General features: G+C 37.3%; 1 protein-coding gene across 3 annotated transcripts in view; it reads right to left on the bottom strand.

Annotated features, from left to right (window-relative positions):
* Window positions 1-1,023: 1,023 nt before the first annotated feature.
* LOC122519235 (tyrosine-protein kinase Drl) overlaps window positions 1,024-15,569 on the bottom strand; it is a 63,028-nt gene continuing 48,482 nt past the window's right edge. For 2 of the 3 annotated variants that reach the window (XM_043638575.1, XM_043638577.1), the window contains 6 exons: window positions 13,495-13,663; window positions 8,693-8,897; window positions 3,401-3,557; window positions 2,846-3,113; window positions 2,549-2,735; window positions 1,024-2,272 (listed from right to left, as the gene is read on the bottom strand). In XM_043638575.1, coding sequence (XP_043494510.1) covers window positions 2,024-2,272; window positions 2,549-2,735; window positions 2,846-3,113; window positions 3,401-3,557; window positions 8,693-8,897; window positions 13,495-13,663 — 1,235 coding nt within the window. In that variant the 3' untranslated portion in view covers window positions 1,024-2,023. The remainder of the gene's footprint in view (window positions 2,273-2,548; window positions 2,736-2,845; window positions 3,114-3,400; window positions 3,558-8,692; window positions 8,898-13,494; window positions 13,664-15,569) is intronic. The other variant, XM_043638576.1, reaches the window with a different exon arrangement.

The following is a 15,569-nucleotide window of genomic DNA, read 5'->3' as shown; positions in this document are numbered from 1 at the left end:
CGGGAAACATGCGAAACATTTAATAAACATCGAGTAGTTAGTAAGAATTCATAGAGCCAGCATTTTTATACCGAGTTCTTTGTAAATATTCGACGAAATATTATTCGTGTCGGTCGATTTTTTCGAATAATTCGAATAATATTTATTAGCGTCCCAAATCGACTTTAAGATTAATTATTAACATTAGTACAAATATATGCGACGAATCTTATCCCAAAAAAAGTAATAATAATAATAATAATAATAATAATAATAATAACAACAACGAAGAGAAAGTCGATTTTGATTTCGCCCTGCCTGATTAAAGTTCTCGATAACGAGGATAATTAATCGTTCAATCGAACTTTAATTGAGGAGGCTCGATTTTCGATCGTTCGAAAAAATCGGCCGAAAAGTGCCAGCTCTAATTAGAATACATTTAGAAGTAGAGTAGCAGTGATAATCAGTCGTCGTCGAATTAGACTTTAGCGAAGAGACCGTTGGACCGCGATCGAGTGACGGACGACATTTTATCGAAATTTATCAAAATTTATCGAAGAGAGACAGCAGCAACAGCAACAGCAACAGCAGCAGCAGCAGTGTCGGTAAATTTGAGCTTCCTCGCGCGTGACGTGTGTACGTACCTCTACGTTCGACATGACTTTCGCGGTATAGTTAATAGCAGCTACATAACATAGAGTAGGAGACCTATAGTCAAACCGCCCATTTACGTAACCAGTCAGTATAGGTGCGCGTGCGCACCTAACTCATACATACATTTCTCTCTTTCTGCACACGCTTAACTCTTTCACTCTTTTCTTCGTATGTTAGTATTTGTATGTACGCCTTTCGAAGGTCAGATTCGACAATAGGATTCCTAAGTGTGCTTCGAGCCTTGCTTCTGTAAACGTGTTTCTCTCTTTTATCGTATATGTATGTGTATGCTGCTGTTGCTCGCGCTCACATGCGCCTAGTCACACGCCCCTTCTCTTTTCCTTTCCTTCCTTCTTTCTCTCCCTCTTTCCCTCTCTCTTTCCCTCTCTCTTTCTCTCTTTCTCTCTCTCTCTCTCTGTCCTCGAGCCTGCGATAATCAAAGACTTCGCAATCGTAATCGTTAATGAATAATAATCGAACGACTACACGAGACACGCGCGTTTACCGACTCGATCTTCCGCGAAGAGTCTTTATAATTGTGACAAGAGAAAAAGAGAGATAGTTGCTTTTTTTTTTCTAAGCTTGCCATTTGCCAAGATCAACGAGGAAAGGTTATATCTCCTCTCTCTCTCTTTTTCTCGCCGTCTCCCTCTGTCATCCTCTTTTTCTTTCTCTTTCTCTCTGCTTCTTTCTCTTTCTTCTTTCTCTTTCTCCCTATCTATTTCTTGTCCTAATTAACAATGTCGCAATTGCCATTTTCGTTCATCATCGACTCGCTTAAGTTTCTCCTTCTCCTTCTTTCATTTTTCTTTTCTTATCTTGTTAACAACGAATGGTCATTTTAATTTTCCTTTCTCCTCTTCTTTCTCTCGAACAAATATCGTAAATGAGAAGGCAGTGATTTTGATTTGCATTGTCAATGAAAGAGAAAAATATGATTACCGCATTAGAGATCTCGTTTGTTTTGTCGTAAATGCGTCTTACCTTGGAAGACGACGTATTGCGGGGCGACAGGCGCGTATCACTCTTTTTCTTTTTCTCTCTCTCTCTCTCTCTCTCTGCATTTTTTCTTCTCACAAGACTTTTAAAAATCATGGACGGACATACACGCGCGTATGTGCTTCGATCGCGAAATCGAATCCGCGAGAATTGTTGCGCGGTTACCTGGACCAGATACAAATCAAGAGTAAAAAGAAAAAGAGAGAAGACAAATCTTTTAGAGTATAAGTAAAATCAACGTGACGAATATAAAAAGAAAGCTTATCCCATTATTCCGCAAGTTGGCAAGGAAAATTCAATTCCATGTGATTTGATTTCGTAATATTAGATTTGATTATCGATATTTAGAGTCTTTGATTGGGGTTCTCTCTTCTAATCATAGATCGAAGATTTATATGAAACCACCTAGAGCGTCGTGAAAGTCCTGCAAATAGGCGAGAAGTTGTGGCATTGTTGGTCGATCCCTCGTAAGGCCGAGCCAACAGACAGCCATAACGGCGAAGAGCTCGTCGGGACAAGGTCTTGGTTGAGCCAATCGATATCCATCTCTAAGGCAGGCCATCATTTCAAATGGATCAACGTCAACGTATGGTTGTTGACCCAACGTTGCCAACTCCCAAAGGAATACGCCAAAGGACCACTTGATCGAGACAAAACAATTTCATATAGGTGTCTATACGAAATACTTATCGTTCATTGATTTTCATTAAAACTCTACAGTATTGGCACTTCAAAGAGATTTTATATATTATATTTGAATGAGAAATAATGCAAATAATATCTACGATAGATTGAAATACGATGATACTAGTATTAAGAGTTGGATAAACTTGTCCCAGGGGATATAAAGCAAAAGTATAAAGCAAAAGTTTGCCAATACTGTAAGTGACTTAATAATGTTTACGAAAACTCGTACCACGTCCGTCGCAGTGCTATATTGATTGTGTTGAAGACTTTCCAAAGCCATCCAACGTATCGGTCTGTTTTCATTGTCTCCAAGACAATGATAATCCTGAGGAAAGAGATCTCGAGCCAAGGCAGCATCAGCTAATCTAACTCGAAGGCTACTCGGTTCTATCAAACAATTTCTGGCAGCGATATCCCTGAAATACGGAAATGTAATTTAAAATTGTGTTAAATAGCTTATTAATAGCTAATTGTTAAATAGTTAAATAGGAAATATTGAACGTTAGAAAACAACGACGTATCTCACCTATGCAAAAGTCCGCGACCGTGCAGAAAAGCCCCGGCTCTGGCAACTTGAGCACCAACGTTCACCAGATCCCTGGTCACGGGATGGTAACTCCCATCGGTAAGGTAGAGTTTCAGATTCAATTCTCCTTGCGTACTTGTATACGCTAACAATGGGCAAGAACTGTCAAGGCAAGCTGCCGCCAAGGAGGCTATGTTCTCATGAATTAGACCAGCCAACTGCGAACCCTCCACCACAAGTAAAGATGCCTGATAAGCGGATGCCACCTCTGAAAATGACCGTTCTTTACGTTTATTCAGAATATTCGTTATCATATTTTTCCCCCCAATATGGAATTATTATTTATTTAAAATATTAATTATTTCTTTGAAATCGGAATAATAAATTTGAACGAAACTCGATCGATAACGGCCAGATGACATTTCCTACGTTATCGAAACTAGGTACTCGTGATCGGTCGTAGGTAAGAAAAGTTAAGAAAGTTATCAACTTTCCTGAGATCTCTTCGACGTATATTTTAGAAAATGATTTGAATGAACTCAAAGGTATCTTTACCTGTCACCGTCTTGATGATTACTTCTTGTTCTCGATCGCCCATGTCCAAAGTTCCTCTGTACACGCGTCCAAAGGTTCCTTCCTGTACGAGATTACGACAATAAAGTGCCGATCTCGGTACTGAAAGTGCTCTTGCCTTCTCGCAGGGGTCCGTTGACTGAAAAGTGTATCGAGTTGTATATCGAACGATTTATCAAGTCAAACAATCCTATTTCCATTTTCCAACTAAATTATTTATGTATCAATTATAGTATATTATCAATTAAATAATTGTAGTATAGAAAACAGTTTAAAGAATTAATGAGAAAAAGAATGGACACCTGTCTTGAAATATTTATCATAAAAATCCTGCTGTAGAATATTTTTAAATAAAACTAGGTACATGCGAAAGCTAGTCGAATGAAAAAAATATAATAAATGAAAACACGTTTAAATGAAAACACGTTTCACGATATTTCGGGGATAATAAAATGGTGAAAAAAACGAGTAGAAGTTGAAGAAGAAATCTTGCGACATTTCGTCAGTGCGTTGTCGGACGTGTGACCCCTTTGTTCTCAAACGAATTTCCATCGGTCCCTGTTGCGAAGCGCAACGATGAAAGCCGACGTGGCACGGTATGAGGGCGAACTATTCATTAATTTCAATTTTCCGGAGTTTTGCCTCCGGTTCATGCTGTACGTACGCTAACACGTCAACTCATTCTATATATATACATCTATATATCTATATACGTAGGTATATGTTGATGTATAGATATACACGTACATAGAATGTAGAGAATGAGAAGGGTAGCGGTAAAATAAAAGGAAGAAAAGCGGCGGAAAAGCGATTCCAAACGTGTTATCTCGTCCGAGTGCAGAGAGAGAGAGAGAGAGAGAAGTTACTGGATAGAATGTATTCAATTCAAAAAAGGCGACAAAGAGAGAAAGTGAAACGGTGAAAGAGTGTATGTGTGTGAGAAAGAGAGAGAGATTATACAAATAAATTAATTTTAATATCTGTAGAGAAATTAGACAGCTTAAACGGAGATTCATCAAATAATACAAGTTAAACGAGAAAATAAATGGAAATACCTAGAGATATTCATTATAAAAAGTAGAATAAATATTCCATTACTGTTACATTTATGTTTCATTAACAAAAGTTATTTAAGATACACGTCATATTCTTCATTTCTAGAAAAAGTGCAATTACGTGATTCGTAACATGGCCTCGGTATAGATACATATATCAAGCAAATGATATATAAAGTGAACAAAATCGAGTTGTTGAATGCATTAAAAAGAAATAGGGAAAGAGAGAAGGAAAGGATGTTGTTCGTAGGCGCCGAGAGGGTTGTCTCATCCAACGAGAACAATTTTACGAAAATGCAAATACGTTTGATTCTATGGCTTATTGGACTGGTGGTGCTTGTAATTATAGCAAGGGGTGAAAAGGGAAACAGAGTATTCGCGAACAAGCGAGTATTGTTTCCGGAAAGGGAGAGAAAGCACGACGACGCGACAAATTTAACGCTAGGCCGATTTCGCTTCTTCCCTCTAACGCGAATTTCCTTTTTTTTCTTTCTTTCTCTTTCATTTTCCCTCTCTCGTTTTCTAGTTCCCTTTCCTATTTCCATCTTTGTTGTTTCCGTGTTCAGTTCATAGCACAGAGCCCGTCGTCTGCTTTTCTTTCCCCCATCTTTTATTTCCTACCACGTTATTCTTCAACGTTTTTACAATTACACCTCACGAAAACGCGATTAATACTTGGAAAAACTTTGTCCTGGCATAAAATAGACAAAGTTGTTCTCTCTTGTAAGGCATGCATCCAAAAGGAAGTCGTGATTCATTCCTCATTAGCACGTTGCCTTTCTTCTTTTCTATTTTTTGTTGTTACCATCCCGGATAATACAATAGAGATACTCTACTATCGTTCGACTACAGCAATTTTTTCTCTTCATAATATTAATCGATATTATTATTTTCGAACAGATGTAAAATCAGAACAATACAAATTATTGATAAAAGCGAAGGAAACCTCGTAAAAACTTCCAATGCTAATTATTTGACATTTGTAAATACCGATTCTTTGATAATATATAATACCCGATTAACGATTACTTTTAACGATTAACTATAACAGCATAAAAACGAATAAATATTTCCGAGTGACGTATAAACCGTACTGGTAGCAAATGTAATATCAAAAAACTCGTGGAAAATCCTATCGACGAGTTGTAGAGTGCTTATAATGGAAAATGTCGACTGGAGTTGTAGTAGTAGTAGGAAGGGAGAGAAAGAGAGAGAAGATAGAGAAAATATTTTAATACGACGACACGGAGAGTAGGATGTGAAACCCAAATAATTGAAAAAGAAAATAAAAAGGGAGAAAAGAAATAAAAATGAATAAAAAACATTGATTATAGTTAAACGAGAACGAGAGACAAAATGTATTTTTTAGTCGGAATAAAACAAAAGTAGATACATTTACTAGGGACTAGAGAGAGAGAAAGAGAGAGAGAGAGAGAGAAAGGGAAGTGGAATTTCTGTCCTTTTGTTCTATTACGATATCACGCTATCGATTCCTCGATATAGCTGCAGGCAACCTTTTTCCGTTGTTCCGTGTATGCACGAGGCAAAAGTTTGATTTATTTATCGAGTGGCTTTCGTCAAATTTCGTCCTGGTCATACAGGCCGTAAGCGTTTTAAAAGCTTCATCTTCAGGAAACATGAGTGCATTTATTGTCTTTCTCTCTCTTTTTTTCTTTTGTTGATACACACACACACACACACACACGCGCACACAATTTTGTTCTCTTGGTCGAATCTCAAAGCGTGAAATAAATTGACGATACGGACTCAAATTGATTCGATATTGGTGTATCCTTCATCGAGCTTGAAACAACGAGAAATAAGATTGAAAAGAAATTGCGAAATCGAAGTAAAAATTAAATTCAATCTGAGAATCGACATACCCGAGAGCTCTTCGTTTTCGTCGTTGACTCATTCCTTTGGTTTTTTGACTATGATATATATGTTACCGGCAATGTATTACTGCAAACATTGCATAGAATGCTCGACAAATATTTCTCCCCCCTTGCTCTAAGCTCATTAAACTGAAGCACATTTTATACATTGACCGAAACCTTTTGAACATTCTATAGAATGATCGGTCGACAATCTATGAAATATATTGCCCGTAAGATTACTAGATACGAATGTGTGTGTGTGAAAAGTTCGATAGGACGATTGTTTAGTCTATTATTCGCTTAGATTTTCGTATTTTTATTCGCGAATAAAAATACATACTTGAGTAAAATTTAGCGAACACCTAACGAAGAATCGCGTACTATAGTAAAAACATTTATTCCAGTAGATAGTCAGATGTCATGGTTCCTGAAACGATCGTACTTTAGAGACAGGTCACAGAATATACTGTCTCAAGTGTATCGTTTTACCGGTGCTACAAGAGTATATAGATATATAAGGGGTGAGAGAAAGAGAACTAAGACACACTGAAGACGAGAAGAAAGGGAGAGTTGCTTCTCTTACGACCGCACGAGCAAGCGAGTATATAACTGCTCGTACTCTTGCATGCAAATTGTAAATGTGTACGTAGAGAGGAGGAGGCTGCTTTTCGGAGTACGTGCTATGTAGGGACGAGACGCTCGTACACACAATCACGTAGAAGGAGCTACGCTACCCGGGTAAATTGATCCAAGATCAAAGCTGAAACAATCACAGGACCCACTTTCAGCCACCCTTTGCCTTTCCTTTCCCACCCCTCCGTCCTCATCTTCCACCCACCACCTCTTCCTTTTTCCCTTCTTCTTCCAAAACAGTTTGGAGCTTTGACGGGGAGAGGGAAAGAGAGAGGAAGAGAGAGGAAGAGAGCAGGAAGGTAACCGTGTGTGTAATCTTCCTGCTTTCGCCACTACTCCCCCTTCGTTATTTTCCCAACTTTCGGCACCCTCTTCTTTTCGAGAAAATGAACGTAAAGCGCTGCTCGTTTCCATCGTATTTATTTTATCTTTTTCGATATAAAACCATTTCCTTCTTCGTCCAGGTTTTTGTCTCCTTGACGAACACAATTTTAATTTACTACCTTTACAAAAAGATTTCTTCTCCCTCGAATGTATTTTGATTTTCAAAACTATATTTCATATCAGAATGTTAATCGAATTATTAATGTGTTTAATAAATTACCATAATAATGGTACGATCGTGTTATTGTTATTATTCATTCTAGACTAATAACATTTAACAAGTTTTACTGTCAATTAACATTAACAAGTTTTTTTTTTTTTTTTTTCACCAATGTTATATTACCGTAGAAACACGAAGAAAATCTTCTCTCAAAGAATAAGAACGATATTATGATAACTCGAGCATCTTGCGTGAGTTTCTTCCATCTCGCCCTTTTCCAACTACCAACGTTCTTTAATATTAATTTTCACGAGAAGTTGTCTTATCTCTCCCTGTCGTCTTTTATCCACTCACACGAGTCCGAGGAATGGCGTGAGATGGCAGAGTCTAGAGAATTGGAATTTTCGATGGGACAAAGAGGGATAACGTGAAAGAGAGAGAGAGAGAGATGGAAAAGAGGGAAATAAAAGATAAATAAGAAGAAAAGTAAAGAAAAGAAAAAAAAAGAGAGAAAAAGAAAAGAAAAGAAAAGAAAAAAAAAAGAGAGAAAAAGAAAAGAAAGAAAAAAAAAGAAAAGGAAAAAGACTACGCGCGTAGATATCTCTTCGAGCCGACAAGGGCCGAATCTCGTTCGGGACTCCTACCTACATGCTCGCTTTGAAATAGCTGAATAAAGGGCTCGAAGAGGAAGGATCCGTGCGGGAAAAGTTCAGCCTGCCAAGCGGCTTGCTCACTCGCTCGCTCGTCTGCGAACTCGATAAACTTTTGAACGTGGATTTTCTTCTGTATACGAGAAGAGAGACGAAACGAAACGAAACGAAACGAAACGAAACGAAACGTAATTCGAATAGGAAAGAAAAATGCGCCAGGGTAGGACGACGAAGGAGACGTTTTCTCTCTAAAAATTGCGATGAATCAACGGAAAAAGATATTTACCCGTTTTTTTTTTGCGATTTGTTTCTCGAAAGAATTTGCAATATTTTTTTTGAGTCGACTCTCTTTCTCTCTCTTTTATTTTTAACGTTTAAATTGTTGAATAAAATTGTTGAAATCGGTCATCGTATTTCCTTTTATTAATTAATAACTTTCATAAATCGGATGAATACGATAATTGGAAAGGAAAAAGAAAAGAAAAAGAAAATATATTTTATTTTTATTTTCATACCTGACTGAGATGCGTGACGTGATTAGCAGCATAGTAACTCGCTCTGGATCCACAAGGCCTAGCATAAAGCGGTTCCAGGTCAGCGATGGTCGCGTAACTTCCGGAATTCGCGCTTCCGGGCCGTGGGTCAACTCTGACCAATACCGAACTTCTGGCAAGTCCGTCGGTGTCAGCTGCCGAATAGCTGCAGCAAGGAAGAGTTTTCCTGAAAGGATGAGACGGCACCCCCGAGTTAATCGTTCGTCTCCGCCATTGCGGAGACGTCTAATCGCCCTGCTGAGATTTTTACTAATTTTACAATTATTTTTTTACTACCTTTTTTCCTTCCTTCCTTATTTCATTCAGAAGTCAATCGAAATGACTCGGAAAAATTCGATAAATCGGTTTTTGTATTACTATCTTGAAAATTAGTAAATATATCATATCAATCATAGCAATTTAATCCATTTAGGGGGAAAAAATTTCTATTTTTCTATTTTCTATACTATACTTTTTTTTCTATAATTTTTAAAATAAATTTCTATTTACTATACTATACTATATTCTATATACTATTTACTATACGTACGTATTCTCAACGATCGCAAAGAAATAAAAATGGTACAATTTCAAGTGTCCCATCATCATTCTCTGTGTACTTTTATACGAGAACTTTGGAATAAAAATAAAAAAGAAAATATAAGAGATAGAGAGGGAGGCAAGTAAAAAAAGAAGAAGGAAAAGTGGTAGAAAAGGAAGAAAATAGAGAGAAAATCAGCTTCGAATGCGTGGAATACGCACTTGTCTGGAGTGCTAGTTACCGAGTAGAATCGACCCGGCAACGTCGAGGTAAACGGAGTTAAAAGGGAAAAAGCCATAACGAATTTTGAACTCGCGAGCGCAAGAGGAAGAAATGGAGCTTGGTTTTCTCTTTCAAGAAAAGGAGAGATAGAAGGCAAACTGCGAAAACGGAAGCAGCAGTCTATCCGCCTGTCTTTATATAATCTTCAACGAGGAATTACGTTCGACGTGGAGAGTTCCTTTGGCTCTTTCTATCTCGTTAGATTTACATTTCCTTCCGGGCGAGCACCTCCAGCGTTCTGGATCTTTTCTTCACCCATTCAAGCCCTCCCCAGCCTACCCCATCATCTATCTCGTTCCCTCGTTCATTCTCTCTCGGCAAATATCGATGCTACGTCAAAAGATAATATTCTCCTACGATCGAATTATTTGGTCGGATAATATCGTACGGATTCGATACGAATCCGCATCATTTCGATCTCCTGTTCATTCATTCCATCGTCTTTTATTAAATGTGGACAAAATCGGACTCAGATAGGGATTGTACAAATTCAAACATTCGAATATTGTTTCGATACGATATCTGTGACAATAACTCGTAAACGTGTTCGCAGCATTGATTCGTCAAATCGATAGAAAATAATGATGCCATCGAACGAATAGAATGAGTTTAATTTTATAAAAGCACACGCTAGTCGTTTTATTAAAAATTTAACTTCGCATCTCGAAAGATTGATAAAATGTATATTTATTTGTGTTTAAAGAAAATATTTTTAACGAGTCATATTCGTTCACGATTCATACGCTCGAATTGTTTGTTTCCTACATAAAAATGCTTTTACGAAATATTCCGATTTTGTACAAATAGGAAAAAGTTTAGTATTGTTGGTAACGAATATTTTAACGCTTTACACGCAGATTAAAATATCGATAAACAAAGCTTCGTTATTTTAATAAAAAACAGAATATTCGTTATCACTCGCAGCTAACAATTGTCAGCAACATCTACTATATATTTTGTATACGCATCAAGAAGTACAGATAATATAGGATAACATATTGTACAAGTTTGCATTGTTATAACTTTTGAAACTATTCAATATACGTGCGTATGTATACGAATTTCTCTAATTAGACGAGTATATCCATTATACGTACGTGGTCTTGCAAATTTGTGCATACTAACCTTAAGCTTTTATTTAATTTTGAAACTGTCATGAATATTAGAAATACCAACAATTTCAATTATTTGCTGGAACTTTTTTCTATTAAACACAAAATATAAAAGTACAAATATTCAACTACATTCAGAGGGTATTTATTCGTACGCTTAGCACTTTGAAGAGAAACATCGCATCGGTCAGTTATAAAACGATAATCCTTGTATGTATATACATTGTCAAAGATACGTGGAGATACAACATGGATATATAGATGAATAATAATGGAGACAAAACTCGTATTCCACGTAATAGAGCTGAATATACAGATTTGCGCCAATCAACGGTTCACAAACCTTTCTGCGTATCTTTTCACTAGAACTGTCGGATTACCGTGTGACCGTGAATAGAAAAGATTTTAGCGCCTATTTTTCCTTTTTATTCTCCTTCTCCTCTTTTCCTTTTTTCATCAAACAAATTTTAGATTGGAATGTGACGTGTGAAATTCGTTCATAACCCATGGTATAACGCGTTCTGTAAAAGGGTGGATTTGCTTTTCCACCTTCGAAAGTTTGTTATTAAAGGACCTCGATGGCTGACAAGATACACGATATGCCGTACGAGGAGAAATAAAAAACAAAAAAAGTGAGATAGTTGGTAGGTGGGGTAGCTGGTGGGGAGTGGGGTGGGAAGGGGAGTGCGGGTTCAGATCGAAACGTAGAACATCGTTGGATAGGATAGTTTTTTTCTTTATCTCTCTCTCTCTCTCTCTCACGCTGATTCGATACAGAACCGTCGATATTTTTCATGGATTTATTGCCCGTTTCGTGTATGTAAATCTGCCGGTACAATTTACCGAAAAGTCGAGTGAGCAAAAATAAAAAAGAAAAAGGAAAACAACCAAAACACAGAGAAAGAGAGAATCGTGTTTCGTCAGCGACATTCGAGATAACTGGAATACTGACAGCTAGAATTTTCTCTTTCTCTTTTCCTATTCATTTTTTTGTCTTCTTCTTTCCAAACACACATTTCGCAGACTTTTTGAGAGATAAAAGAGTATCGGGGGTCGCATTGCATCCGAATTTCTCTCTCGAACTAGTATATCCTCCGATCATAAATTAGTAAAACGATAAAGTGAGAGAGAAAGAGAGAGAGAGAGAGAGAAATAAAGAACGAGGGATATAGCATTAGGTATTTGGTACGAGATCGTCTAACGTACATATCAACGAGCCGTGCAAAAATAAATTTCTAAACTCGTGGAAGTCTTTCGAGACGGAGCTCTTTTGAAATAATAATAAAATGTCTCTCTCTCTCTCTGTCTCTTTTTTTCTCTTTTTCTTTCTCTCTTTTCCTTACAAGATCCGTTATTTCTCTTCTATTTTGTTTTATTATAAAACTTTATCGTACCTTCGACGACACATTTCTACTTGGAGCATGTATATTAACGCGTTAAAACGTTGGAACGGGTAAGTAGAATAGCTCGAGGAAATTCAACTCTTCGAGGAAAGTTCCACACTTCTCGTCGTCTCTTTCGTGCATCACTTTAACATCCCCTACCCACTTTACCACCTCCACTCTCCAGTCCCGAGAGTCGAATCGCAGGAACGCCTTTTGTGCATCGAGTTCGACGCAAGAACGAAGAAGGATCAAGGAAATGTAGGAAGATGTAGGTAGGATGAGGGTTGGTAGCGGGGAGCAGACGGGGAGCCGACTGTGTTCTCTCAAGCGAACGAATGTAAAATCTGTATCTTCTCCCTTTCTCGTGGCCGAGAAGGGAAAATGTTCCTGTGTCGAGAGAGAGAGAGAGAGAGAGGGAGAGAGAGGGAGAGAGAAGGAAAGCCCGGAGCTTCGTTTTCCCGCGCGTTATCAGGGCGGAGAACCTCAAAAGAGCTAATATATCTCAAGGGAGACAATTGGCCCGCGTCTCCACCGCTAACAGAAAGATAGGAAGAGAAAACCTTCCAGGAATTTTAGCCCCTTCCAGCCCACACCCCTCTGCCCTTGTTACAGCTTATCTTCTATCCTCTACATATGGATATAATCACGTGCTTTAATATTTGATGTTGCTCTAATGAAGAACGATAATCGTGTCGTTTTATTTTCATACGGTCTTAGGGAAAGAAAGTGGTTTTTTCTTTGTTTTTTCTTCGTTTTCTTTTTTCCGAAGGAAACGTTATTTTCCACATGCGATAGAGGGGTGTGATTGTGGTTCGCAAAATGAAAGTATAAGGCGGATAAATTCTAAAGGGACAGACACGAGCTACTCGTGTAAAAACGTGGAAGGATTTAAGTCTCGAAATGGGGCGGGAGGGGAAGAAAAAACGTGCTTCTTACTTTATCTTTCGTCTTGCTCAAGCCGTGGGAGAACAGGCAGATCCCAAGGAACCGATTGGAATAGTCGTGCAATAAAATGTCGGATGGCGTGCCAAGCGACCGACAGATCACCGGGTCTTATTGAAAGGATATTTCATTCGGACGAGTTTTCTATCCAGCTTATCCGACGAATTTCTCCCAGGGTTGAAGCAAAGATCCTACTTCCTTCCTTCTCTACCCTCAATCGAACACTAACTCTTTCGAGTTTTTTTTTTTTTTACTTTACTTCTCGTGGAAGAGAAAACGAGCTCGCGAGACTGTGTTAGCGATTTTTCCTCTTCTTATTTAAATAACAAATTAAATTGAAATTCATGTTGTTAACTTCTTTTTTCTTTTATTCGAATCACGTATAAAGTAATATATATATATATCGAATAATTTAAACCCATCGCGATAGATTAACAGCGAATAATTTTATCTGTTTTGCATAGAAATGTTCTTCCTATTGAGAGAAAAAAGGGAAGAAAAAACTTGTATAGAAACACTTACTGTGATTCCTGGACTCTAGCTTTGCTATTGCGAATGTACAAAGCACTGGCGACACTGCCGACAACTAGTATCAAAGCACAGGCACAAGTGGCAGCAACGTAGAGTGCACCAGCACCGTTCACTCCAGGTTCCAAACGTACCGACTCGTTACGAGGGGGAGTCTCGATTCCTAAAAAAATATCACCAATTTTGAGTATCCTCGTAAATCTTCTTCATGGTTTCGTGGAATCCAATCTTATTTCATGAATAAAGATTCGATCTTTGAATCGATATATTATATTTTATATACACGTATATGCTGTTTCTGCTATACATTTTTTCGTTCATTTAATCGTCTTATTTAAAACATTAATATTTTTAAGTTTTTCTTACCTTTATACTTACTATAAATAGGTTAACAATATTATTATGTAAGACAATTGCCAAAGATTTTTCTTATTTTTTTATATACCTACCAATACATAATTATGTTATATACAACGAACGATTTTATACGCTCACATGTTTTTCCATATGATATTTTACAAACGATGTATCATATTAATAATTTCATTTCCGTTTCGTTAAGTCCTCATTCCTCATTTATATCCCAAAATTCGTCATACTACACACGCGCTAGCAACGATGCTTTTTACGCGATCAACGAGTTCTTCCAATTCATTGGCTCACGCATGCTTCGTTATCGAGTCCAATTTGCTCTTCGATGCATTTATCGAATTTAATATTATTATATTTATTATATTTCTCTTTGAGATAATGATATCGTTTAAACAGGATTTTAACATTGCTATAAATTATTCTGTTTTTATGCAAATTTATTAGTTACCCTTTTTTTTTTTACAATAATAAAAAAGGAAAGGAAAAAATACACTACATCTCAACCAAGTATTCTTTTAGATAATACATATAACCGTGCAGGATAAAGATATTATTATTTTGCAAAAAAGTAATCCCTAATTCATTTTATCGTCACAAAGTTATTATTATACTTTTAATACGTTAGTTCGTTTCGACGAAGAATTAACGACAAATGAAAATTATTACAAAAGTTATTTCGTACGACGCATAGTTAAAAATAAAATCGTTGAAGTTACAAAAAAAAAAAAAAATGAAAAAAAAAAAAAGGAAAGAAATTTGAGTTTTCTTTGTCAGTGACAGGCTTTTATTATCGGTCAAATAGAAAGTACGTAGAGAAAAGCGTCAAAACGTTATTAAATCGAGGAAATGATTTAGACGGGACGGATTTCTCGACGATCGAAACTTCGTCGATAGATCCGACGGGTGGGTCCCTTCCATCGAAAGAGTCTCGTCGATTTCATCGTAGAAGCAGTTTCCGTTCGTTTCTTCACCTCCTCTACCTTCTCCCTCACCACCTTTCTCTTTTTCTGTTTCTCTCTCTCTCTCTCTATCAACCGTTCGCCGATCGATAATACACACCATTCTAACGTATAACACAGTATGTACATACATATGTACGTTTGTACGTTTATACGTAGGATGTATCACGACCCATGTCCATCCAAAGCCAACGGACTAGCAGCAGCTTCGACGAACCATGGAAAGTACTCAAAGAGATCTCTTTGATCTCATCTCACGAAGCCCGAACAGCCAAATGACGAGCTTTTTTATTTTTTTTACCGCATACAACAGCCACCCTCAAAATCGACCCAACATTCCTAAACAATTGTCTTCCTAATTCTTTTCTTTTTCTTTTTTTTTTCATGTATCAATTCTTATTTCTTTGAAGTTATATACTTCTTTTGGCACGTTGGGGAAAATGTAATGGGGAGTGATTTTGTTCTGAGCGTCTGGAAAAAAACGACACCATGAAGTTTGTCGGTATTTACGACGCGCGGCAAAGCGATTTCAAATATACGGCATGAAGTTGTCTTCTTTTCTTCTTCCCCCCTTTTTTTCTCAAGCGGGTCACCCATCCAAATACTAATCGTACTGAGCGCTGCTTTACTTAAATGATCGAGCGAGAACTAATGCTGTAACCGCGCCATGGCTGTTGACGCGTGAAATAATTCGATATATCTCTCTTATATTTAGTGTGGACTTGATATTTTCTTTTT

The sequence above is a fragment of the Polistes fuscatus genome, unplaced genomic scaffold (assembly GCF_010416935.1).
Source record: "Polistes fuscatus isolate 324 unplaced genomic scaffold, CU_Pfus_HIC Scaffold3, whole genome shotgun sequence".
Lineage (NCBI taxonomy): Eukaryota > Metazoa > Arthropoda > Insecta > Hymenoptera > Vespidae > Polistes > Polistes fuscatus.
This window is presented reverse-complemented; position numbering and strand designations above follow the sequence as displayed.